The sequence below is a fragment of the Capricornis sumatraensis genome, chromosome 14 (assembly GCF_032405125.1).
Source record: "Capricornis sumatraensis isolate serow.1 chromosome 14, serow.2, whole genome shotgun sequence".
NCBI lineage: Eukaryota > Metazoa > Chordata > Mammalia > Artiodactyla > Bovidae > Capricornis > Capricornis sumatraensis.
This window is the reverse complement of record NC_091082.1, coordinates 56,570,863-56,597,046: the sequence shown is the minus strand read 5'-3', so window position 1 is coordinate 56,597,046 and position 26,184 is coordinate 56,570,863. Positions and strand designations below refer to the sequence as shown.

At 55.7% G+C, this 26,184-nt stretch overlaps 2 protein-coding genes across 3 annotated transcripts; one reads left to right on the top strand and one right to left on the bottom strand.

Annotated features, from left to right (window-relative positions):
- The first annotated feature begins 469 nt into the window (after positions 1–469).
- On the top strand, positions 470–13,469 carry DFFB (DNA fragmentation factor subunit beta). Of its 2 annotated transcripts, none has more exons than XM_068986333.1 (7): positions 470–660; positions 2,238–2,364; positions 5,329–5,517; positions 6,282–6,361; positions 7,429–7,599; positions 8,859–8,959; positions 12,891–13,469. In XM_068986333.1, exons 1-7 carry the CDS (start codon positions 538–540, stop codon positions 13,123–13,125), a joined length of 1,026 nt encoding a protein of 341 aa, XP_068842434.1. In that variant the 5' UTR covers positions 470–537; the 3' UTR covers positions 13,126–13,469. The 2 variants fall into 2 exon arrangements, with proteins under 2 accessions (XP_068842434.1, XP_068842433.1); XM_068986332.1 differs by having other exon boundaries at positions 2,238–2,402; positions 5,277–5,517.
- A 2,880-nt stretch (positions 13,470–16,349) lies between these two features.
- Positions 16,350–22,388, bottom strand: C14H1orf174 (chromosome 14 C1orf174 homolog). The gene is made up of 4 exons (XM_068986434.1): positions 22,298–22,388; positions 18,583–18,693; positions 17,355–17,828; positions 16,350–16,932 (listed from the first exon to the last, which is right to left on the bottom strand). Exons 1-4 carry the CDS (start codon positions 22,310–22,312, stop codon positions 16,819–16,821), a joined length of 714 nt encoding a protein of 237 aa, XP_068842535.1. The 5' UTR covers positions 22,313–22,388; the 3' UTR covers positions 16,350–16,818.
- Between the last annotated feature and the right edge of the window lie 3,796 nt (positions 22,389–26,184).

Here is a 26,184-nt window from a genome sequence, read left to right as displayed (position 1 = left end):
CCCCGCCGCTCCAAACCCCGCACGTCGGTCCCGCCCTGGCCCGCTCAAGTACCTGTCAGGACACTCGCAAGACTCAGGATCTCCGCCGGCCCTCGGCAGCGCCGCACCCTCTGCGGAGCTCAGGCAACGCCTCCACCGCCGCCCCGGGCCGGCCCGCACCCCCGAGCCGCAGTGGCGGTGGCAGTCGAGGAGCAGCCGCGGCGGCCAGCGCCCATCGCCCGGGCCGCGGCCGCCGCTCTCATGACAACCAGGCGGGCCCGCCCGGGCCGCCGCGCGTGCGCGACCCCGCCCCCGTCGCGCTGCGCCTGCGCACAAGGCGGGGGTGAGCCGCCGCTTTCCCGGCCTTCTGGGTAATGAAGTTTCCGGCGGCGACGCCTGCGCACAAGGCAGGGGCACGCCGCCGCTTTCCTGGCCTTTTGGGTAATGTAGTTTCCGAGGGCGGCGCGTGGCCTTGATTCTCCCAGTGGAGACCACCTGGAGTGGAGACCACTGCGATCCGCCGAGCAGGTGCCGCCCGCGGGGCCAGAGTTTCTGAGGATGTCGGCGGTGCTCCGGAAGCCCAAGACGTTCAAGCTGCGGTCCCTGCATAGCGAGAAGAAGTTTGGGGTGGCGGGCAGGAGCTGTGAGGAAGTGCTGCGGAAGGGGTGCCAACACTTGCAGGTGCCCCGTGGGGCCGCGGGGTGGGAGCCTCCACTTGCAGGATGGGACCGTGCTGATCCATCGTCCTGCGGCGTCGGGACTGGCCGAGTTCAGGCTGCCCCAAGCCACACAGTAGGCCTCCGAGTCCTGACAGTGGGAGAGGACGCTGTCCACCATCTCTGGGCAGAGAGCTTGAGCCTGACCACTGCCGATGGCCACGTGCCCCACCCTGGGCTCTGTCCGGGCTCTGTCCTGGGCTTTGGTGGCGTTCAGGTGCTCTGCTCTGAACTGGATGCTCCCACCGCGTTTCACAAATGAGGAAACAGACTCGGAGGGACTGAGTAATCTGCTGTAGCCACCGAGGAAAGGCTGGTGTTTAAACCCAACCCAGTACTAGGTCCACCCAAAGTCTCTTAGCCGAGCCGCTGATGGTGTGGGCACTGCGGGGAGGGGTGTGTGTGTGATAGGGGGTGGGCTGTGATTGGGGTCCTTCCAGGCTTCTGGGTCCTGGTGCTGGGTCTCAGCAGAGTGAGTGAAGCCTCTGCCCCTGCGCTTAGGAGCCCACCTGTTTGGGAGATATCTGGGGAGAATTAGAGGCACTGCTTTTGTACTTCCAAACCAGGGATGTAGGAGACGTCTGAGCTGCAGAGATCCTCATTTCCTGTGCTATGGAGAAGTCCCTAGTGCCCTGTCTGGTGCCTGGGCCAGGTCAGAGCAGGGGGACTTTGTAGAGAACTGGGATGGCTCTCCTCCCTTCTGACTGCCAGGCTCGGGACAGCTCTGGCCTGATGCCCAGGGACCTGGTTCTGGTGCCCATCAGCTCATGGCTCACATGCTCCCTGCCTTGGTTTCCCTCGTGTAACATGAAGGGTCAGGCTCTGAGGCCTCTCATGGCCCTTAGGCACTACTGTTCTAGGGATTTCAGCCATCCTTCCTACCCTTGTCTAAACTTCCTCCACTGGGCCTAGACCAGCGCTGGGTGTGTGTGTACTTGCATGGCATGGGGGAAGGGAAGGAATTGGGTATAAAAACTTATAAAATGGATCAATGTGGCGTGGCAAAGGAGTAAACCTCAGCAGGTTCATAGTCCCGTGAACTGGTCACACTTCTGTAGACAGAGGAGGTGAGTCCTATTCAGTAAGGTTCTCCTTAATTAATCAGTGCCAGGGAGAGACTTGAGCCATAGGTAGTGCATGCTGACACCTGTCAGGCCATGTGCCTCATTGATGGGGATGCATTTACAGGCTTAGTGCAAGCAGTCAAGCGTCATTTTTGGAAACAGGCTTGGATTTTAAAGTCCCTTAGGGGAGCTCTGTTTGAAAGGGTCTGAGTGGTGGTGAATCCTGCAAAGGGGTCACCAGTGTATATTCATCTCTGTGACTTTCCAAGTCTTAGAACAACCTACAGTAGGGGCCCTGGATGGACATGCTCCCTACGTGCAGACTGCATCTCTGGCAGGATTCTTTACAACATGGTTCCTCCTTGTTCTCTGTGAGGGCTGCAGATGGGAGCCCAAGATTGGCCATCCCAAAATTGGGCCCCCCTAAGACCCAGGAAGTGAGCATCCCACCCCGATCTCACCTCCGTCTTCTCCCCAGCTCCCCGTCCCTGGTTCCCGCCTGTGTCTCTATGAGGATGGCACGGAATTGACTGGAGATTACTTCCGGAGTGTCCCTGACAACTCAGAGCTTGTGCTTCTCACTGCGGGCCAGACCTGGCAGGGCTGTAAGTGTTGGGGATCTTGGAGACTGATGGGGAAGTGGGTGTGGTCGTGGAGGTGCAGAGGGTCTGCTAGGGGATGCCAGCCCTGGGAAGGAGGGTCCCTGTGCTCTGGTCCCTAAAGGAAAAAGCCCCCGGAGGCAGAGCTCACTCAGATGGCAGTTGTCCATCTTCTTGGCCAGGAGCCCACCTGTCCAGTTTGTTGTTGTATGTGTCTCTTTAGGAAATTCCTTTAGTTTTATTTATGTTCATTTGAGGTGTCCTAAGGCAATGGCACCCCACTCCAGTACTCTTGCCTGGAAAATCCCATGGACAGAGGAGCCTGGTAGGCTGCAGTCCATGAGGTCGCGAAGAGTCGGACACGACTGAGCGACTTCATTTTCACTTTTCACTTTCATGCATTGGAGAAGGAAATGGCAACCCACTCCAGTATTCTTGCCTAGAGAATCCCAGGGATGGGGGAGCCTGGTGGGCTACCGTCTATGGGGTTGCACAGAGTCAGACATGACTGAAGCGACTTAGCAGCAGCAGCAGTAACTCCTAAGGGCAGAGAGTGGGCTTTGGGATTCGGAGGCTGCCCAGTTTTACAGGAGAAGCAGAGCCAGAGAGCAAGGTTGTCCTGTTTACTGGGCTTTGTTGACCAAACTAATCAATAAACAGTCAATAATAAGAATAAAAAAGTTTTATTTGAGCCAAACTGAGGACTGTTGCCCAGAAGACAGTCTCTAAGATCACTCCGAGGATCTGCTCCGGAGAAGCAGGGTTTTCAGCACAGTTTTGTGTCTTCAGGACAAAGACTGTTAAACAAGTCAGGGATGCCTTCCTTTAAGGGTTCAGAAACAGCAGATCAGCATGTGCACAGAGCGTCAGCATGGCCTTGGCACCGGCAGAGTCTTGCCCATCAAAGGAGTAACCATCACTGGCGTCCCAGGAACAGGGGCATTTAAACTTTATTTACTTATTTTGCTGCATTGCACAGCTTGTGGGATCTTAGTTTCCCAACCAGGGATTGAACCACGGTCCTTGGTAGTGAGAGCTCAGAGTCCTAACCATGGGATCTTTAGGGAATTCCCCAATCTTTACTTTTAACATGGACATTCTTTACTTCTGGTCAGTGCACCTTTTCTTTAATAATTGAGGCAGATGCACACCGTATGTATGATCTACCACAGACAGGCTGTTCTAGTCAGCATCAAATTCAAGTTAACTTATGTAGACATCCAAACGACTCCCTGTGTCTCAGTTGGCAAACATTTCCTTAATCTGTTTTCTAAGGGACGGGCAGGCGACTGACTCTACGCTTAGTGTCTGATCTCTGTCGGGTTTGTGGACATCCATCCATCCTCAGGTTCCTGTTGGCACTGCCTTATTGGAGCCAGTGCCCTTGGAGGTGGGTCTTTAGTGGAATCTTTGCTGGTTGACAAGTGCTGCTGGAGCCGTAAGCCACTGGCCAGGCATGTCCCCCAGGAAGGTCGTCTGGCCCCTGTAGAAAGGGGCTTCCAATTCAGGTGCTATGGGAAGGCAGTAGAGCTCCGAGGACTGAGATGGTCCTGCCCCCTCTGCTGAAAGGATGGGGAGAGAGAGACTGACAGGAATGTGGATGTGGCCTCGGCCCTTGGTTGGGACTTTGCTGGCAGCAGTGAAGGTGACATGTATGGTGTGGCGAGCATCCTTCCTCTGTCGGGCCTTATCCTTCTAGAGAATTAAATCTGAATAACGTTGTTACCAAGAAAAGGAAGCAGCCCCACACTGCTTTCCAGAGTTGCAGTCCTGGCTTATTTCCACAACAAGGACAGGAGCAGGTGCCTGTGGCCTCACCAGCTCTTGGCCTTGCCGCTGTTTCTGCTTTAGCCACTCCGGCAGGCATGTGGTGGTGTCTGGATTCTCATGTCCCTGCCAGCTGATGGTGTTGGCCATCTTCTGGGCCAATTTACCATCTGTAAACCTTCTTGCGAAGCATCTTTTGTCCACTGTGTAGTTGGGTATTTTTCCTGCTTGAGTCTTGCGGGTTCCCCTGGTCCATTCTGGACATGAGTCTTTGTCAGATGTGTGGTTGGCAGATAGTTTCTCTGTAGCTCATCTTTTTTGTTTTCTTAACCAGGTCTTATACATGGAGTAGAAATTTTTACTTTTGATGAAGTCCTTCTTGTCCCTTTTTATCTTTCTTTGTTCTTATTTTAGTCACTAAGGCATGTCCAGCTCTATATAGCCCACCAGGCTCCTCTGTCCATGGACTTTTCCAGGCAAGAACACTGGAGTGTGTTGCCATTTCCTTCTTCAGGGGATCTTCCCAACCCAGGGATTGAACCTGCATCTGCTGTATTGCAGGTTGATTTTTTATCACTGAGCCATCAGGGAAGCCCCTTTATGTTTCTGTACATATACTTTTGCGGTTCAGTCTGAGACTCCTTTGACAAGCTCTAGGTCTTGAAGATTTTCTCTGTCTTTCTGCACCAGTTGCTATGATGACATGGCTTTTCTTGCTTAGCCTGTGGAGAGTGGATCGTACTGATGTTTGAACTCCAAGCAGCTGCAAGTCCCTGAAATGACCCAAGCCACTGTGGGGCCTGTTCCTCGTGTGGGTCTGGATTTCTGCTTATAGGACGAAGCCCTTAGTTTCTCACGCTTACCTGGAGGGCTGGCTGCTTTTGGGTGCGTGTGGAAAGGTGGGGAGACAGCCGGATAGTGAAGGGATGAGCTGGAGCCTGAGGTCTCAAGTGAGGGCCCAAGACCAGGTGGTTTCACTTGGAGGAGGCGAGGCCGACGGGGAAGGGCAGCAACTCTCTTTGGTGTGTTTCATTTCCCGTGTTCTCCCCATCTGTCCTCCCCACTGCCACCTTAAATGTGGGGGGCCAGGCCCCAGGCCTGGAGCACTGGGCTGGTGGCTGTCGGGGCAGGGGAAGGAGGCGATTTCCCAGAGGCCGTGCTCTAAGGCCTGGTGGCCTCTCTGTTTGTCCTCTTCGGTGGCAGTCGTGAGTGACATCAGCCGCTTCCTGAGCGTGTTCCAGGAGCCGCACGCGGGTGTCATCCAGGCCGCCCGGCAGCTGCTCTCGGATGAGCAGGCCCCACTGCGGCAGAAGCTGCTGGCCGACCTGCTGGGCACCGTCAGCGAGAACATCGCGGCCGAGACCAGGGCCGAGGACCCGCCGTGGTTTGAAGGTACCTCATGGATTCTGGCCTGGAGGGAGCGGGTGCGGAGGGCTTCCCTGGGACTGACTCTCTGAGACCCAGGGTCTCCGTCAGTTCCCAGATCCAGGGGTTTCCCAAGCACAGGGCCAGGGTCCAGGCAGCCCTGGAGTTGGCCGTTTTATTTTTCAATCGTGATGAAGTAAAATTCACCATCTTCACCATTTTTGGGGCATGTAGTTCTTCGCTGGTATTGAATATATTCCCAGTGTTGTGCAGCAGCCCTGCCACCTGTTCTCAGAGGTTTTCATCCTCCCAAACTAAGGCTCTGTCCCCAGTGGGCATCACTCCCCACCTCTCCCCTGCCCCTGGTCCCCCATCTTCCTGTCCGTGGAATATGACTCCTCAGGGACCTCGTATGAGTGAGCTCATGCATCTTCCTTCTTCACTCAGCATAACCTCTTCGTGGTTCATCGTGTGGAGACAGGTGTCAGGACTCCCTTCCTCTTTAAGGCTGAGTGATATTTCATCTCATGGGTGGACCATGTCTTCCTTATCTAGTCACCTGAACCTTGGACTGGTCTTCTGAGCCAGGTGGAGCAGCCCCCTTGGGAAAGCGGCTCCCCAGTGGCATTTGAGGTGCTCTGTGCTGGTGGACCAGAGATGACTTCCTTTGCAGAAGGAGCAGGTTCCCGTCAGAATGTTTCTAGATGGAGCCGAGTCAAGAGCCCTGCTGTCCGCCCCTCCCAGGAGATCACAGCCCCAGGCTCCAGGCGTCTTGTCTCTCCTTCCGGCAGGCTTGGAGTCCCGTTTTAGGAGCAAGTCTGGCTATCTGAGATACAGCTGCGAGAGCCGGATCCGGAGCTATCTGAGAGAAGTAGGTCCTGGTGTGCTGGGCAGGTTTAGGAAGCCGGCTCTGCCTCTGGGACTTGGCTCCCAGGACCGGCGTGGATGTCAGAGGAGTGAGGGCTGGTGTGGGTGTGGGTGCAGGTGAACGTGAGCCAGCACTGAGTTGCTCGCCCCGGGAGCCCCCTGCCGTTGCTCCTATACCTCATGGTCGGACGTCAGCCAGGAGGTGTCATGTTCCATTCTTTGCAGACCACCCGCCACCCCCACACCTTGACCTTGCTCCCGGCTGTGTGTCCTGGACTAGAGTTTATCATTCATGGTGCAGAACTGCCCACATGTGCTCTGTTAAGAGCACAGAGGAAACCTCAGGGCTGGGGTATCTGAGGCCCTGGGGCCTGACCCAGCTCCCCCTCATCCCTGCTTCCACCCCTGCTGACCATAGCCACCCTCAGGCTCCTTCTGCTGGTGAAGTGCTCTTCCCAGGCTGGCTGATGGGTGTCTCCAGGGCATCATCCACAGACCCCGCTGGGTGCCAGCCCCATTCTGCAATGACCTGTCTGCTGTCCTGCTGTCATTCCCACTGGGCCAGGCGGTCCCCTTGCTTCTGCCTGGTGCTCAGTGTGGGCCCATGGGTGCGAGTCCTCACCTGCACTCCAGTGGGTGGTGATGTGGAGGTCGCTTCTCACCTGCACTCTTTTTCTCCGGTTTCTTGCCGTGAAGCACGGGTAGCGCTCGGGAGACGGAGCAGCCAGTGTGCCTAGAGCTTGAGCTTCTTATCTGATTGTGACCAAAGCTCCGTCTCATGGGCTCAGAGGAACTTCCCAGAGTCAGACAGTTATGGTGGGTGTGAGCTCTAACCCCCTGACCTCAGGGCCCTGCTGGGACTCCAGGGGGCAGGATCCAGAACCCCCAATCTCAGGGCCTTGCTGGGAATTCAGGGGGCAGAGTTCAGACCACCCCCCCCAACCTCAGGGCCCTGCTGGGACCCCAGGGGGCAGGGTCTTTGAGGGCCATGGCATTCAGGGGACTGGGAGCCGGGCAGTGGTGGGTTTTAGGGTGTGTGGCCAGTGCTCAGGGATGCTCCTGCCTCTCCAGGTAACCTCTGGCGCCTCCCTGGTGGGCACAGAGGCTCGTGAGGAGTACCTGCGGCTCGTGGGGTCCATGCAGCAGAAGCTCCAGGCCGCCCAGTACAACAGCAGCTACTTCGACCGAGGGGCAAAGGCCGGCCGCCGGCTCTGCACCCCCGAAGGCTGGTTCTCCTGCCAGGTGAGTCATGAGTGTCTCCTGGGCCAGCCTGGCCAAGGCCTGGTGAGCTGGGGCAGCCCTTGGGAGCCAGCTTGCACAGGGTGAGGGAATGGTCAGCCCCACCAGTGGTTCCCAGACTTCAGTGGTGTCGGAACCCCTGGAGGGCTTGTGAGGACGGCTGGGCCCCTCCCGGGGTTGTTGTTCAGCAGCTCCATGGGGCCTGAGAACCTGCCTTCCCGATGAGTTCCCATGATGCCCATGCAGGGAGGGGTCAGGACACAACTGCTTGTGAGCAGAGACCTTGTCCTGGCCTCAGAGGAGGGAAGCGTTTGGGTGGTGGCTGATGCGTGGTCTGCCCTGTGGGAAAGCCCGGATGAGAGAGCCTGCCTGGATTCAGGGTCATGGCCGGACGCGACATGTCGGCGCTGGTAGAGCTTGGCGCCCTGGCGGGGCGGCATCAGCTGGCAGCAGCCTTCTGAGCCGTGGGGACAGCGCAGGGGCACTGCTTGCTGTGCACAGCTGCTCGCAGGCAAGGTGTGGGTGGACGTGAGCTGCATGTAGCACTTCCAGTGAAAGCCCCTCCCTGCCACTGGCAGTGGGCCAGTCTCCCCTTGTAGCCCCCCGTGCCTCTGTCCCCCCTCAGGCAGCCCCTTCCAAAGGTGATGTCCTAAGCACCCAGACACTGCTCCTTCCCACCTGGCTTCACGTCACTCTCACCTGACCACTCCCTCCCGGGCAGTGTTCCTGAGCCCGGCGGTATGTGTGGCGGGGACAGTGATCAGCACCTCTACCCAGGTCTGGGCAGGCTCTGGGTCGAAGGCCTGTCAGCGAGTTGGGTGGTGGGTTTCTTGCAGAGAGGCTGTGGGGGCCCTCAGGATACTGGCCGGGTCTCTGGGTGGGGTGCAGCTGGGGCTTCAGGGGGAGGTGACACTTTAGCACGTCTGCATGGCCCAGCCTGTGCAAGTAACAGGGAAATGCCGGGATGCCATGGAGGAGGCAGAAAGGGAGCAGCTGTGTGATGGAGCGGCGTGGCGAGGGCTGGGGGCACAGGAGGTACACAGTAGGGAGCCTAGCATTCCTGGCGGCTGACGGGTTAACTGGTCCCCTCCGCAGATGCAGTGCATCACTGGGGTCACCAGGGAGCGGGGTGCCTTGCCAGGACAGAGTGTCTGCCTCCTGAGCACAGACCATGTACAGGGCCTTACCCCCGACTCGGGTGCCTCCGACTTGGGGGTGCGGCTCTTTGGCCTCGGGGACGTCACCTCTTCTCTTCTGTCCAGGGTCCTTTTGATGTGGACGACTGTACCTCCAGACACTCCATCAACCCCTACAGTAACCGGGAGAGCCGTGTGCTCTTCAGCACCTGGAACCTGGACCACGTGTGAGTGTGTGGGGTGGGGGTGTGGGCACAGACTGCAGGGCGCCTGCTGGCCTGGCCCTGCCCGGGCTCCGGAGCTGATGGCTGCCTGGTGTTCCACACGCCCGGCTCATGGACCACAGACCCCCGGATGTCCACTGTCACCTGCGTGGTGGTGTCACTCAGTGCGGTGGCTCAGGCCCCCATCCATACCAGTGCAGCCCTCCACGTCCCCTCGCCCACCCCCAGCACCCACCAGTGGGCCAAGCCGGTGGTTGGCAGCCGAGGGCCCAGTCAGTTTGGCACTGGTGGGATCCCTGCCTGTCCCAGGGTTGGGGGTAGGGGGACTGGGCGGTGATGTGCAGGGCGTTTCCTGCTTTAGCTAGTGTAAGTGCGTCTTGGGTGGCAGGATTGCTTTTATGTGTATGTTAGCTCATTCAAAAAAAGAAATGGAAAATTTTACTATTTTAACCAAGACGCTTTTCTTGTTGACTCTTGAACAACATGGGGTTTGAATCACGCGGGTCCACTTACGCACAAGGTTTTTCAGTAGGAAATGCTACAGTTCTCCATCCGCGTTGGCTGAATCCACGGATACGAAGGAGGCACAGATACGGAGGAACCTGCAGGCAGAGCTCCCCATAAAGATATCCTCGGGTTCTCGCCTGCATGGGGCGCTAGCTCCTAGCGTCGCCGTCTGCCCCCATGAGTCTCAGGTTGCCCTGCAGAGTGGAGAGTCCTCGGGCCCCGGCCCTGTCCCCCTTGGTGTCGGGTCTTCTGCGTGCTCCTGGCCTGCTGGGTGGGGAGCAGCTTCTCTGGTCACAGGTCGTTTGCCTGGCTACTAGGAAGCTGGGCTGTCTGTGAGTTTGTTGGCCATTCGTATTCTGTGAAGCTGCTGTTGCCGCCCCTGCTCGTTTTCTGTCTGGCTTTGGTCTCCTAATTATTTCTACATCCTGGACACTGGTTCTTTGAGGGTACGTTTTTACGGTTTGGGCTTGTACATTGGAGCCAGGGGCACGTCTCCTGAAACGCGACGGTTACATTTCCGCTCTTTCTCTAAACGTATGTACATCCACATAGATACACATACTGGCTTTTAATTTAAAATGTGGTTTTGACCAGGAGGCAGCCAGGGTCTGAAAACATCGGCTTCTTTTCCTGAGATATGGCCGCAGGCCCACCCTGACTCTGGTGGGGCTGAAGCCATGTGTTTAAATAGTGAAACGCAGAGGAGTAACCGACTCTCAATGCAGTGTACGTCGTCCGCCCTCCTGGACGGTGTGCAGGCTCCTTGTCCCAGTTGGTGGCCTTTTCAGGGCTCTGGGATGCGGCTGCGGTGGCTGGCTTCCAGAGTCTGCCCTCCTCCCCCACCCTCAGGCCCCCTCACACCACGAGGGTGCGTGCACCAGGTTGCAGCCTGTCCTGGGAGTGATGGCTGGGTGGCGGGGCAGGGGTCCAGGTGGGCTTCAGGGGGGCAGGGCTTCTGGGCCCAGAGGTCTGCTCCCTGCAGCAGGGGCCCCTGGGAGCATGGGGCTGGACCCCCAAGGGCACCCCCCCAGGGCCCCGTGTTGTGACAGGTCTTCCTTCTGGAACCAGCACTTCCCTCCCTCCCTTCAGAGCTGTCCTCGGCCTCTTCTTTAACTCCATTCATTTGCCTTTTATTTTTCATTTGTTCTATTTTAGAGGTGTTTGTCTTGCTTATCAGTTACTTTGCATCTCTCTTGTCCTCTAACACACACATTTCAGGTCAGTGTCCGCTTTAGCCACTTGCTGTGAGTTGGGTGACTGTATTTTTATTTGGGTCTAAGGGCTCTGCCATTTCCGTTGCGATTTTATGGCGGCTCTGTGAACTGCTTGGTGTTAGTGTTAGTTGCTCAGTTGTGTCTGACTCTTTGCAACCCTGTGGACTGTATGTAGCCCACCAGGCTCCACTAGCCCCCCAGGCTCCTCTGTCCGTGGGATTCTCCAGGCAAGAATACTGGAGTGGGTAGCCATTTCCTCCTCTAGGGGATCTTTCTGACCCAGGGATTGAAGCTGCGTCTCCCGCATTGCAAGCAGATTCTTTGCCGTCTGAGCCAGGTGTAGAGGTAGGCATATGTCTTCAGTCGCTGCTGGATTCCTGGCTGCCTCTCCTGGTGCCTGTTCAATGCCGCAGCCACTCATGACTCCTCCGAGCCTGCATGGTGGCGGTGTGAGTGTTGGTGGACTCAGATCCACGTGGCCTCAGATATGCGCGGCTGGATTTAACCTGATCTGCCACTCCTGGCCCGTCCTGTCAACCTTGACATGTCCTTTGGTCTGAGGGCTGTCCCACTGGCCATGTTATTGCTTTTATTCCCACGGGCTTGAGACGGGCCCATCTGAGCTGACAGCTGCCATCCTTTGCCTGTGTGGTGAGGCTCAGTCGGAGGCTGTCAGATAACTGCATGTTGCTTCCTTGCTGGCAGCTTCCATACCACCTGCAGCGGTATGTGGTGGGATGTGTGGAAGTTGGATGTGTGTCTGCGTGAGAGGTGGGCTGAGGGCCTGGTTTTCCATGTGACTGGAGCTTCACAGGGTGCTGATGGCGCCCTGTGCCCAGCAGTTGTGGGTGTCTTTACCTCGGGCCTCCTTCCCACCACCACGTTGCACCTACTTGGCCACCTGCTTCAGCAGACAGGGAGCCGGGGAGGCCCGGTGCAGGCTCGCACATGGGTACATCCTCTTTGAATGCCACCATCACCACTCAAGGAAGCCCAACCCGACCCGCAGGGAGGATGAAAGACCCTGTGGGGAGAAGGGCCAGCCCCCAGCCAGCCCACCAGCAGAGCACAGCCCTGAGAGTGGGCCAGGCTGACCCACAGAACCAGTAGTTGGGGTTGGTAATTCATACGGAGGCTTTTCCTTCCTCTTCTAGAAGACCTCGACCCTTGGCATCTTCTCTCTTCCTCTACTAATGGCCAGGGAGGGGGTCTCAGCCCCACCCCACCTGGCTTTCGAGGCCCCTGGGACCCCACCAGGACTGGAACCCCTGCGGGGCTGTGGAGTGCAGCGCAGTCCTGTGGTCCAGCCATGGTTTCTGTGTCTGCAGAGGGAGCCACCTTCTTTCTTTTATTCCCAGATGCTTACTCATTGGTGCTCAGCGTTTCTGTGTCATGGGAACAGGGCCCTCTGTGCCAGTTTAGTGGCCCCCAGCCCCCAGCTTCGCTGTTTCCGGTCCCATCTATCAGTGTACAAGCTTCTCCACTGGGTGCCGTGAGGTCTTATGAACTGTTGTTTATACGTGAAATTGGGTCACATAAAGCGACGTCATGGTTGTTTTAAATGGACACGTGTCTGCAGATGATTATAGGATGAGGTCTGGAAAGGCAGATGTCAGACCCGTAACAGGGATTGTCTCTGGGAAGTGAGATTAAAGGCTGTAGTTGGAGGTGACTATAGCTTTGTTTGTAAGGTTCTATTTAAAAAATGTTCATATATCATCTTGTAAATTTTTAGTGAATTTGCACATAGATAAAGTGTGAGCCAAGGAAGTCAGAATGTTGTTGTTTATGTGATGAGACTCTGCTTGACTCTCATTTTTTCCGGTGTACTTCTCGGTATTTTAACTACGCACCATGTACTTTTTACAATGTGAGATGGCCGGCCCGGTGGGTGGGGGCCATGTACAGCGATGGTGTCCCTGTCAGTCTGTGAAGGGGTGTCCCCAGCGCGTCAGTGGCTGGTGGGTGAGCCCTTTCCCAGTGCCCACCCCCCTCCGGCTGGGATGATCCAAGGGCGGCTCCTCTGGAGAGCTTCACCCTCTCCACCTGTCTCTCCTGGATGCAGCCAAATCTTGTTTGATGGCTCAGCTGAGTAGACACCATGTCCACCCATCTCTGTAGTTTAGCAGAAGATGAGGCGCTAGCTGAACGGGGGCAGGTGGGGGGGGGGCACTGTGAGGACAGAAGATGACATTCCTAACCTTGCTCTACAGGATAGAAAAGAAGCGTGCGGTCGTGCCCACGCTGGCTGCGGCCGTCCATGCCGCCGAGGGGAGAGAGGTGGACTGGGAGTACTTCTACCGCCTGCTCTTCACCTTGGAGAACCTCAAGTTAGTCCACATCGCCTGCCACAAGAAGACCACCCACAAACTCCACTGCGACCCCAGCAGGGTCTACTGCACCCCAGCGGCATCGCGGAGGAAGCGGCCTGCCCGCCAGCGCCCATGACGCGCCCCGGAGTGCTGGCATCCTTCCAACAGCTGCTACTTCACACAGCATGGGGGAACTTTAGCCCCCTGACGAGGGGTTGGACCCGTGCTCCCTGCGTCGGAAGTGGAGTCCTCACTGCTGGACCACCAGTGAAGTCTCGGTTCTTTTGGCCACTCCAATATTTTTGGAAAAAACTTGATAACATCGTCCTACAGACTCTTGTTGGAGCACATTTCTGAAGCTGTTTTCTGAACTCCGCGAGCTCAGCTGCCAGAGGACAAGTCTAGGGGCTCCCAGGATGCCCGGGGTCAGGAGTGGTGGCCCTGAGGCTTCACCCGTGTGAGTGCAGTGTCCCTCATCAGGTAGATTCCACCCTTGCCTGGCCACTTGGGCGGGCTTCGGGGAACCTCCAGCTCCACGGGCCTCCACTCCCCAGGCAATGCAGCGCCCCTCCTCAGGCCTCTTCTGAATGGCTGAAAGAGTTGTGACTCTTTGGGTAAAATACAAGGATATCCACTGCTGTACTGTTTCCAACAGCAAACAGTGGGAAACCCTCCAAATGTCCAGAGAGCTGACTGTGGCATGACGTTGAACCAGAGGAAATTGCTGTTTTTATGGGTCAGAAATGGTCAGATTAATTTCATGATTCAACCCAACACATCTACCTAATGCAAAACACTGTAGCAGTTTCAGGCGTTTTGTGAGATGTGGGAAGCTGGCTGTTGAGTGTACAGGCGAGGAAGGTGGTTTGGCCATGTCCAGTGTGACATGAGTGTGTATCACAAGCGCATGCTGGTCATGCAGAGCCTGTCACAAAGGGACACAAAGCATGTGAACAGCAGGAATCCTGGGGGGTGGAGTGGGGTGCAACTGAATCACAAAGGACCAATGTTCTAAACCATGCATTTTATGATACTTAAAGATTTTTAAATGATCCTTTATTTCATAATTTTTAAAAATTCACTTTTTGAAGTCATATTTTATAATACTTAAATTTTTATACTTATTGTATAATCACAAAGCAATAAAGATTTTTTAAAAATACACGTCAAAAAAGTTTGCCCTCATTGAGAATGACGAAAATGAGAAAAATAAGGGGTCAACGACTTAAAAAACTGACCCAAATCTTTCTATGTATGTCACTGAAACATACACACACTTAATTTTTTTAATTATTATTTTTAAAGAACTTTAAAAATGTGGCATGTGTGATCTAGTTCCCTGACCAGGGCTGGAACCTGGGCCCCCTGCATTGGGAACTCGAGTCTCAGTGGGCCACCAGGGAAGTCCTTCTGCACACTTTACAAAGTGCCAGTCCTGTGTGGGATTTGAGACGTGCTGTGTCACCTCTTGGTGTTGACCTGGTCTGATGGGAAGTGGGGACGTGGGAGGGGCCAGAGGCCCCAGAGCGCGGCGGTCATGTCTGTGCAGTGGAGTCCCAACCACACCCAGGAGCCCTGGTCCCTCCAGCTCCACTGACTGCCCCCCGCAACTCCCCAACACCCTGCGCTGTGGGGGTGCACTCATTCCAGCCTCTTCCTGACGTTTCTGGAAAGCAGCTCCACAGAGCTTCCTCGGGACCCGCCTCCTTATTCTACCCACCCCAGACACCCTGGGCAGGATGCACCCTCAGATTACTCACAATTAGAGCAATTTAACATGCACTGTAATGTGCCTTTTGAAACTTTAATTCGTCCCGGGCCTGATCCGTGTTTCTCCTGTTTTGCTTGTCACCCTGGGCTGGTGTGCTCTCTGGACGTGTGAGTACAGAACAGGGTCCCTAGATGCGTCGCAGTGGTCCCCCGCCTCTTTACAGGGACAGCGCAAGTTTTCTTCTGGTGACATAGACTTGCCACAGACAGACTTGCCACCTGCCACCTCCAACACCCAGCAGAGTCCATAGGGCATTCCCTGTGCTCAGTGTGACCCTCCAGTCGCCACAAGAGACCACAGCTGTGACTTAGGGGTGCCAACTGGCGCTAGGGGGTAGGCAGGACGACCCACCATACTATCTACCATGGGTTAGAGATAGAAAGGCTCAGAATTTGTAACACGCTGCCTGGGGCTGACAGGGCAGACTGAGGGGCTGGGGAGGAGCCTCTCCAGGTTCCCCAAGGACCGTAAGCTGCCAGACCTTGGGCTTCCAAGACTAAAGGTGACATTTTGCATTTTGGTGGGAACATGAGGAGGCACATGTCCTGCAGGGGTGACGCTTCTCCTGGGAGCCAGTGTGGGTGAAACGTAAAGTCCCCTGAAATCGGAAGCAAGTTGGTCGACCCCCAGGCACCCCAGCGCTGCAGTTACAACAGTCATTCTTGCAGAATACCTGTAAATTACTCTCCCTGGCTGCTGCCACAGTGCCTCACAAGCAGTATCGTCCCATCATTAAAGCAGTTTGTCATCAGTAAATCACAGAACAATTTAGAGCAGGGGCCGTCACGGCTGCCGACGGGACAGCGGTCACACGGAGGCAGAGTGGCTGCAGCGACAGGCACCTCGGGGCAGCACTGTGGACTGTCAAGGACTGTGGCGCCTCACTGGGCACTTCAACTACATTTTGCTCCCAAACGTGGTTCATAGGACATCTGAGGGGGATGCGGTCTAGCGGCCATCATGACTGAACCAGAAGTGTCTACCAGCCCAGAAAGAGCAAGACTGCTACTTGCTCATGAAAACCTAGCTCGGCCTCTGGGACTGCAGGCCACTCCCCTCCTGTGCCCATCACTCAGGACAGGCTTCCTCCTGGACGCCTTCCTTGTCCCTGGCCTTGGTGTCCTCTGCCAGCAGCCGGTGACAGGAGGTGGTGGCAGACAAGCAGTCCCCATCCCTCTCCAGAGCCCACTGGGAGGGATGTGACCTAGGTGCCCCGTGACACGAGGACCCTGGCAGTTTAGCTCAGCTGGGCAGCGGTGCCCGGCAACCCTGCACCACAGAGAACATGGCCTCGCCAGACAGCAGCCCCCCACCAAACGGGGGAGGGACGCACCCAACACCTGCCTCCTCAGAGACCCCACGACCTCACCAGAGGGGCTGTGTCCTCTCCAGTCCACAGCCCTGTGCTCTCAGCTCAGGGGGCTGTACCCAGGGCCCCCACCCCCACCCCCTCCCCCGACCCCCGGCTGCTGAATGGACCCAAGGGCCAAGCCAGCCTTGAGCAGAGAAGACAGGACAGAATGAGCTTTCTCACTGAAGGGATACAGCTCAAGGGACAGAAAACTTCCTTAAAAGCATTTTCAAAATATATTTTATTTCTTTTCCATATGGATTTTGCTAAATGTCCAAGGTAAACATAAACTTTGTGTATGGAAATAAAGGAGAGTTCTTTAAGAACTGGCATTGAATCAGTCATAAGAATGATCAAATTTTGATTATGGAAACTAAACCTGCATGTTATCAAAAGTAGAGAGCTTGAGTGAAGAGTTTTCTTGACAGAGATGTCTCTCATTTATGAGAGAAGTTGGCTCAACCCACCACCACGTGTAGAGATGGGAGAAAACACATCACTGTGGAAACAGCAGCTTTATACCTGAGGACGTTTAGCCCCTGTGCACCAGCCTCCCGCAGGGACTGCCCACCTGTGTGGGTCAGCGCTGAGTGCTGATTACGAGCACGTCCTCTTGGAGATGTGTTTTGAATAAACCCCGTAATCTGCAAAATCATCACTGTCAGTGGTACTAGCCGTGCAGAGAACCAGCGTGAGCCTCTCACCCGCTACGTTTCCGCACCATCGGCGTCATCCTCGTCGTCATCTTTGGCTCTGAAATGCATTTTCCTAAATTCGCGTCTGCTCATGGAAGGGCAGGAGGAGGACACTGGCGGGAGGTCCTTGGAGGGAAGAAAACACCTGGCATGAGCCCCCTGGCTCCAGCCGCCACTGTGGGCTCAACTCCCCACTGCATGATGGAAGGAAGGAGAGGCAGCAGGTTAAAGGCAGGAGCCAGCCCGGCAAGTGTGGGCAGGTGCCCAGAAAACCACAGGCCACAGCCATGACTTCCCACTGCACAGCAGGGCCCAGACTCACACAGGGCCAGGCCTGCCCACACCTGCGCTCACCAGGGCATCAGTTCTCAGACGTAGGGGCGTGGGGCCCCAAATTGGCACCTGTTTTGCTCTCTCCTCCCTAGTGACAGTTCTTACTGTGTGTGATCTGCACCGAGCAGGGTGCACACATGTGGACCGAGGTCAGGACCGAGCACGCAGTCTGCTGGGGATGCCCATCCTGAGCGGGGGAGAAGCACTGGCCTTACCTGCATGAGCTCCACGTTTCCAAAGAAGCGGCTCACAGGCATTGGCTGGTTGCTGTCGTCGTCCAGAAGGGCGCTGCCGTCCATGAGCAGTGGGGCCGCGGGGCCCTGCTCCAGGTCCAGCGCCACCCCGTCCCTAGCGGGGCAGCCACCATTGGACTCTCCTCCCACAGGAGCCCCATGTCTCGGTGGGAGCGGCTCGTCCTCAGTCTCTGCCGGGCTGGCATCACTCTCGGTTCCGCAGCGCCCTGGGAGGGGACCAGCTGTCCCCTGGGGAGCGGAGCCACCAGCTTCGTTTCCCAGAAGCGATGCCCCATCCTCGGCTGACGCCAGAGGGTCGTGTGTACCCGGGGTCTCGGAGGGCGTGGCAGCGCTGTCACTCCGGTGTTTCTGGAGTTCTGCCTTCACAAGATGACCTTTGTCATACTTGAACTTCTTGGACGTCCGCCTGTCGGTGGCTTTGTGTGATGAGGGAGTCTGTCAGGAGAGAACATGCAAGGGGACACCAGACATGTCTTGGGATACGAAGCAGATGGCATATAATTAACATGCCTCAACCCTGGAGGCTGATCGTCCTGCTCCTGGCCGACAGTGTCCCTGCTGGAACCACAGCTTTGAGGACAGGGTCCTTTCACTGTTTCCAGTGAAGGGGCAGTGTCCAGATGGATGGCTGGGAAAGACTCCAGACACGCCCAGTGCTGTCCCCGGAAGGGTGTTGTGACAAGTGAAACGACAACCCAAGAACCAGCTTCTGTTTGTCTCTGCTGGGACGCGGGTTCCAAGGAGACAGCTCTGTGTCCTGGCACAAGAATGGGACTTGACTCAGCGCAGCTTTAAGGAGCAGTGCCCTGGGAGATACAGGCCGGTGCGGCTGTGAGACACAGTCCAGCCAGACCCCAGGCTGTGGCTCAGGGAGCAGCTCCAGGAGCCAGGGCTGCCTGGCTGCCAGGCCTGCAATACCCTGGACGGCAGACACGGGGCCCCTCCTTCCCCACCTGCCCACAGTGGGGAGCAGCACAGCCCATGCCCATGTCACTCAGGCTGTCTGGCAGAGGCCGCTGAGCCCACTGCCCTCAGAGGGCAGCACAAGCCCTGAGGTGGGTCCTCCCACGGTCCCAGCACCATGACCTTCATGCTGGTCTCTTGGCCTTGCCCCAGGCTTTCTAACGCAACGCGTCTCGTGGGAAGGTGGACACTCTGCCCAGTCCTGTCTCCGAGGGGTGAGGCTTACCTGACATGCTGTCTGGGCAGACGTGGCGATGTGGGTGTCCTGGGCTGAGGCTGACGCAGCTGAGCAGCTCCGAGCTCGGAGGCGCGCTGAGGACCGCACTCCACCTGCCAGCTGGGCCAGACCAGAAGCCAGTCAGACACCCGGAGATGGCCCCTCCCGCGCCCATGTTTTTAGTGACTGTGGAAAGACGGCAGCCTGTGTCCCTGCTCAGAAGGTTCTCGAACTTTTACAGGGTGTCCCGAGTTCTTGATAAAAAGAGAAAAAACCAAAAGATACCCCTCCATGCCCCCTCCTTGAAATCTCAGGGGAGGGGTCCCAATCCCATTAGCTTGAAGGTGCTCCAGCTGCTGGTGGACAGATCTCGATGCTGACAAACCACCCTACTGCCACCTTGCTCAGAAGGCAAATTAAGTCTTCTAGTAACAAGGAAGGGATTAATTAAAACAATAAAGCTTACAATCATTTTATTTAAGAGTAACTTTAGGTTTTCAGAAAAGCAGCAAAGATGACAAGGGAGTTCCCGCCCCGGGCCTCCCTCAGCTTCCCTGGAGCCAACAACCCGCACGTCTGTCAAAATGAAGATGAGACCGCGCTTTATGCGAGTCTCACCAGCTTCTTCACTAACTGCTTTCTCTGTTGCAGAATGGGGACACTCAGGCACTTAGCAAACAACACACGAAAGCTCAAGTGAGAACTTGAAAGTGAAAGAGGTGGGTGACAGGGAGAAGGGAGTCGTGGAGGGCAAGCTACAGTAACTGAGACCTGGAAACACAGACCGGTTGGATGGGGAGCAACACGTGCCAAAGTGGAGAGGAGAGATCAGAAATCACACAAGCTCCTTGAGAAACCTTTAATAGCAGCTTCTCACCCATCCCTGCCCCGCCCCCACCCGCAGAGCCTTAGACCTAAGAGACACAGGTTCGATCCCTGGGTTGGGAAGATCCCCTGGAGGAAGGCATGGCAACCCACTCCAGTATCCTTGCCTGGAGAATCCCACTGCTGCTGCTGCTAAGTTGCTTCATTTGTGTCCGACTCTGTGCGACGCCAGAGACAGCAGCCCACCAGGCTCCCCCATCCCTGGGATTCTCCAGGTAAGAACACTGGAGTGGGTTGCCATTTCCTTCTCCAATGCATGAAAGTGAAGAGTGAAAGTGAAGTCACTCAGTCGTGTCCGACTCCTAGCGACCCCATGGACTGCAGCCTACCAGGCTCCTCCGTCCACGGGATTTTCCAGGCAAGAGTACTGGAGTGGGTTGCCATTGCCTTCTCCGGAGAATCCCACTAGGAGATTGTAAATGGAAAAAATATGGGAGACCCCTGTTAAGTTAGCAATTACTTGAGAAAGCGGGCTTGCTTAGCAACAAAACCATGAGACAGAAGTATAAGACATGCCCTCAAACAATAAAACAGTGGTGACGTGAGCCCCACGTCCTGCCCAGTGAGCTCAGTAAGGTAACGATCCCTAGGATGTGCTCTCTGAACACACAAAACAATAATTTGTGGACCTTCCTTGACCATATAGGGACAAGAAAACTCCCCTGCCCAGCCTGGAGGAGGAGCTGATGATGGAAGCACGATGTCTATTCAAGAAAGACAAAGTTCTTCTCCCCCTGGCCACTTTTCCTTTGATTATGAAACTGAAGCCTACTATTTCTCAGGGTGCAGCACCCACTCTTCCACCCACTCGTAAACCGCACAAGCATCCATTCTAACAATCTCTTCTTATCCATCACTTTGCTCTTGCTGAATTCTTTTCTGCACTGAGACATAAAGGACAGTGGTACTGGAGCTCTTTGCAGCCCCAGATATGACACCAGTAGGTCTCACCGTTAAGAGTCCAACTCCAAATGTATCGATCCCGGGTCATACTGGCTTTCTCAAGGTGGGGTGTGGGGAAATGGACTGGCCCTCATGATAGCTGCCATCACCCAAGTGTTGCTGCTTAGGTTCTGCTCGTGCTGAACAACCTTAAAAGGAGCAGCACTCCCACTTCAAACTCGGGAGAGGACCCTGCTGGGGTCACACACTCATCGGAGCCCCTCTCCCTGCTCTGCCACCAGAGTTACCACGTGAAAGCCCTGCTGGCTTGTCAGGAGGACTGAGCCAAGACCCTGCCCGGTTCTGGGGCGTGTGCTGTGTAGGCCCTCCAGTAGCAGCAAGGTGCGTCTAGGTATTTTCTACATAGTCCTTAAAATACTGGGGTGCAACCGCTCCTCAGATGGCTTGTTACCACTCAGGGCGGGCGTGGCAGACACAGTACCCAGAGTTGCTATAGTATCTAAAATGTCGTTTTCAACAAAGTTAGGAAGCATGCAAAGAAACAGGAATGCAGACCCAAACACTAGAATAATAGCAAGTAAAAGAAACTGCCTGTGACAGTGATCAGATCCAGGATTTATCAGAAAAGAACTTCAAACTAGCCATTTTAAACACATTCAAGAACTAAGGGAAACCATGATTAAAGATTTAATGACATCATATCAAATAGAGATTATCAATAAAAAAATAGACATTATAAAAAAACCAAATGGGAACTCAGGAGTTGAACATTACAATAACTGAAATTAAAAATTCACTGGTGGGTTTGGAGTGGGCAATGCTCAAGAATAGATATGGACCAGAAGAATAAGAGAACTTGAAGATAGATTGCTAGATTACACAAACCGAAAAACAAAGAGAAATAAGGATGAAATAGAATGAAGAGAGCCTCAGAGACCACTAAATGAACCATCATACATGTAGTGGGAGTACCAGGAAGAAAGGAGTACAAAAAATGTTGGAAAAAATAAGGGCTGAAAACTTCCCAAATTTATTGAAGAACAATGTACAAACCCAGCAATATCAAATAGCTGAATTTCAAGTGAAGAGTGCAAAGAGATCTATAATCAGATGCAACACTACAAATGCTGCAAGTCAAGGACTACGGAAGATCTTGCAAACAGCAAGAGCTCACTCAGTCGTGTCCGACTCTTTCCAGGCTCCTCTGTCCATGGGATTCTCCAGGCAATAATACTGGAGTGTGTTGCCATTTCCTCCTCCAGGGGCTCGTACCCACTTAGGGATGGAACCCGCGCCTCCTGCATTGCAGGATTCCTGGGAATCCCCAAGCGGCGTAGCTAAACAATCCATCACAAGTCAGGGAAGTCAGACTGGGAAAGTGCCATCCACATGGGGTCTTCAGGAGACCCACTTCTGAGTCAAAGGTACAAACAATAAAAAGGAGAGCAGACCAGGAGAGCCCAGGTGCGGCTCCCATCCCCAAGAGGCCCACCTCCCCAGGCAGGGCGTATCCAGTCCCGGGCCCTAGACCGCCCGACGGCAACCAGTACCAGGAGCTACAGCCCCTCAATTCTTTCCACCCTCCGGGGTGGACCCCTCATCGTGTGCCCCAACTTGGGCTGACAGACCCCGGGCCAGGCAGCAGTATCGGGGTTTCAGACTAGCTCTGGAGAGGGAGCCCCCCATTCCAGAACTTGGTCTGGGAACATGCTTCTCAGAGGCCCCCAGCCGGGGGGGTTAGGGTACGTGCGTCTGTGTGTCTGGTGTGTGCGTGGGGGCGCCCAAGGGCGTGGCCTGGGAGAACCCCGCTCCCGGGGGGCGTGGCCTGGAAGACCCCTTCCGGGGGTCGAGACACAGGCGGAGACCCCTCCCCTTCTCCATCCGAGGCGTCCTGTGGCTCAGCCTCAGCTCCCACGCGGCCTCCGCCCCCCCTCACCTTCCGGCTCCTCATGAGTGTGAGCGGCGCGCTGCCGCTCTCAGCCCCGCTGCCAAGGCCCCGCGCCCAGCTTGATCCTTTCCACCGGAGAAGAGATCCGGCGGCCCTTGGCTCGCGCCGCGGCGTGTGACGCCACCAGAAGACTGGCCAATCACAGCTCGGCGTCCCCAGGTATGTGACCCAGCAGAGTCGGCGTTTTACGTATGGGCGGGGAGACGGCCATGTTTGTGAGGGGGCCCTCCCCTGCGGTTTCTCCAGCCGCCATGTTTAAGTGGGGCGGCGGCCATGATTATAAGAGGCACCTCCCTGGTAGTTTCTGCGGTCCCCATGTTTAAGTGGGGCGGTGGCGACTAGGTTGAGGGACCCTGGTTGCTGTCCCTGGCCACGTGCGTGGAGGTGGGCGGAAAGGTCCTGCGTGGTGGTCTCTTCACGCGAGTCGGGCAGCTGAATTTCCCCGGTGTCGGCCCTGTCTTCTGGGCTCCGGGCGCGATGCTACACAGTCTCTGGAAGTGGGCCCGCGAGGCCGTCCCCGGCCGTGTTCGCCCTGCCCGCCGCCGGGGGCGGGGCGGGCCGGGCCCGGGGCTGCACAGCGCGCCGGATCCCGGGTGGAGCCCCCCGCGCTGGCCCGCACCACCTGGCGGCGGCCGACGGGCGGGAACCTGCCTCCTGGGTCCCGGGGCGCGGGCGCGGGCGTCGGCGCCACGGGGCCAGGTCCACGGACGTGGCTGAAGTCCCCCGGGTTTTCGGGCCTCCAGAGCCGGGAGACACCGGCCTCTGTGCCCGCGGGAGGCTCCTTCCGGGAACCGCCCACCTTCTCGTCAGGGACGCAGAATAAACGACAGTGCTGTGTACTTTTGTTATTACTGTTCTAACAGGTGAGAACATTTACATCAGGCAGTTTTATCAGAAACATTAGGTTTTGCACTTAAAGTGTAAAGGTTGAAGTGTGTACCGCTTGAGGGACCCTCACTCATGTGGTTCCCTGGCTCTGCCAAAGGTTTCATGCTCTGCTCTGACGGAATGACCCTCGAAGCCTGGAAAAACAGTCGATGCCCGTTTTTAGTACATAAAAAGCAGGGTTCCTCAGGATCCTCCTAAAAGCCCTGCAGACTGTCCCGTCTTTAGAAATCTGACTTTTGCTAATTAGGGGGAGCCCCTTCCCATAGACTGCACTTGGGGCTTTGCTTTCGGCAGTGCATCAAGTCCTAGAGTACACACTGCACACACCTGCACAAGCTAACCCACCTGGCCTGTCCATCTTCCTTCCCAGTCCCCTGCTTCTCACCGAGTTGTTCCCCATGGTGCACAGGGAAGGGAAAAAAGACTAATGCAGACTGGCAGGAAATCCATTTGAAGAGGAAGCTAACATAATCACTGTCAGCTGCTAAGAAAGAAGCAAAGTGATACAGTGTTAAATACCTAACCTGTCCCATTTTCAGGCTTCCCAGATGTCACAGTGGTAAAAATTCCCCCTGCCAATGCAGGAGACACAAGAGATGGAGGTTTGATCCCTGGGTAGGAAAGATCCCTTGGAGAGGGAAATGGCAACCCACTTCAGTGGAAATCCCATGGAATTGCAAAGAGTCAGACAGGACTGAGCATGAACGTCCCATTTTCACTGGAGTGGGTTTCATAATAAGCTAGGTTCTGTGGTTTTACTTAAGGCTCCTTTAGGGCTCTGAGTTCTCATTAACCTGGGGTTGATGGTCACAAGCTAGGGTTTGGCTCCAGGTGGTTATGGTTGATGTCAGTTGAGATGAGCTGGACCACATCCTCTCAGTGTCACCCTGGTTTAACCTCCCTAAGGTGCTCTTGGGCTCTTGTTGCTGACACATTCAGCTTTTCCCTCACCACGCTCCTGCCCCTAGTCTATGTGAGTGGTACTTCCAGCCGCCCAGCAGCCGCTCAGGCCTGACCCCGAGGCCCTTACTGCCCGAGTCCCTCAGTGAACGTTTCTGGTCTCCCTTCTCCTCTTGCCTTGGCAGCCAGAATGGTCGTTGATCCATGGTGACCTGCCCCTCTGCTAATGCTCTTCAGCTCTTCCTCACCGCTTCTAGGATGAAGACCAACAGTCCTAATTGACCTGCATGGCCCAGCACAGTGCCTGGCTCAGTGGCTGCTCAAAGAATGTTGGTTGAATAAGTGCACAGGAGCCCCTGTGAGGTTGCCCACCGCTGCCCCCATCTGGATCCATCTAGCCCTGCTTCCCCCGCTCCCGCTGTGCTGTGCACCCCACTCCCCTGTGTGCCCCCACCCTGCACGCTCTGTTCTTTCTACCTGGACAAGTTTCTCCCCAGCCCCCACCCACTGTGTTCAGCAAATTCATTCCTTAAACCTCAACTCAGATTCAGTGTCTTGGTTGGGGGACATTACTAAATGTCCCCCCTCAAACCCCCAAATTAAGTCTGCCAATCTTTTTTTTTTTTTTTGGTCATGCCATGTGGGCATGTGGGATCTTAGTTCCCCGACCAGGGATTGAACCTGTGCCCTTTGCTTTGGGAGCTTGGTGTCTTAACCACTGAAAGTCAGCCTGCCAGTTGTTTTTTAGCATCATGCAGTCTTGCTCCAGGACACAGTGCCAGCTGGCTTGGCCCTCTCTTGGAGCACCACATGGCACACTCCTGCACTTGCTCACTCCATGTGTCTGCTGTGCTCCTCTCGTGGCCGGCACCAAGCTGGGCCTGGTGTGGCAGTGGTGGTGAGCTCATACGGAGCCTGCCTTTTAGTGTTTTGGCCCTGCAGGGGGTTGGGCACTGGTGGAGTCATCACACAAGGACCCATCAGTCTGTGTTGGAGCAAGAGGCCACAGGGAGAAGCCACACAGGGGCAGCAGCTGGGATGTCAGACCCACACGGGGTCGAGTAAGACTCCTTGGAGAGTGGGAGTGGATCAGGAGTCACCTCTTCCCCCAGGACCCAAGCCCTTTTCATGTTCCCCAGGATGAATCACACAGGAGCCCCCGCCTGGGCAGAGGGTCACCCTCACTGAGGCTCTGCCCTGGTGGAGGAGCCGTGCTTGGACTCTCTGCTCTCCCCCACCTCCCCAGCTGCCATGTCGGGATGTAATCCATCCTGGAGGGCGCACAGAGAACACGGAACCAAAATCATGTCTCGGAGCATCATTCTGGGTTCCTCGGTGCCCTTGGTGTCTCTTTTTCTTGCTCAACAGCTGTACCCACTGCCCTGTCAGGGTTAGAAGCACTGAGAGGGGTGTCTCATGATGGCAGGATGCTGGTCCTCATTGGTTGGTCCCCCAGGTGGATCGCAAGCTCCCTGAAGGCAGGGACTGTGTCTTGCTCACAATGATGTCCTAGGACCCTGGCCCATGGCTGGGACATGCTGGCAGGGACTTGGGAAGCACTGGACAAAAGATGGATGGTGGTGTGACATATCAGAAGAAGCTGAGGATGGAAGATTCCGAGGAAACTTTGTCTTCTCAATGAAGACACAGTCTCACTGCTGAAACACCTGTGTGTCCATAGCTCAGTGTCTGCATTTTATGAACACCACAGGGCAGGCGAGAAATCAGAAGAGAATTTTCCACTGATTAGTAGTCCATCGGTTCATTATCTGAGGCCACCCCTAATCTGGAGTGTGTCTAGTTACTCCCAGCAGATGCTGGCCTATATGATGAGGGGTTGTCTCTGATACCCTGACCCTTTGTATTTAAAAGAAAGATGAAAAAAAATAAAGCTCTCAGTAGGTCATGGAGCAGCAAGAACTCTCATTCGTTCCTGGAGGGATTGAAGCACAGTGCAGCCACTGGAAAACAGCTGGGCAGGTTCCAACAAACCCAGACAGCGTCTTAGCATCCGACCCAGCAACCATACTCCTTGGTAGTTAACCAAAGGAGCTGAAAGCTTGTGTCCACACTCAGCCTGCACATGA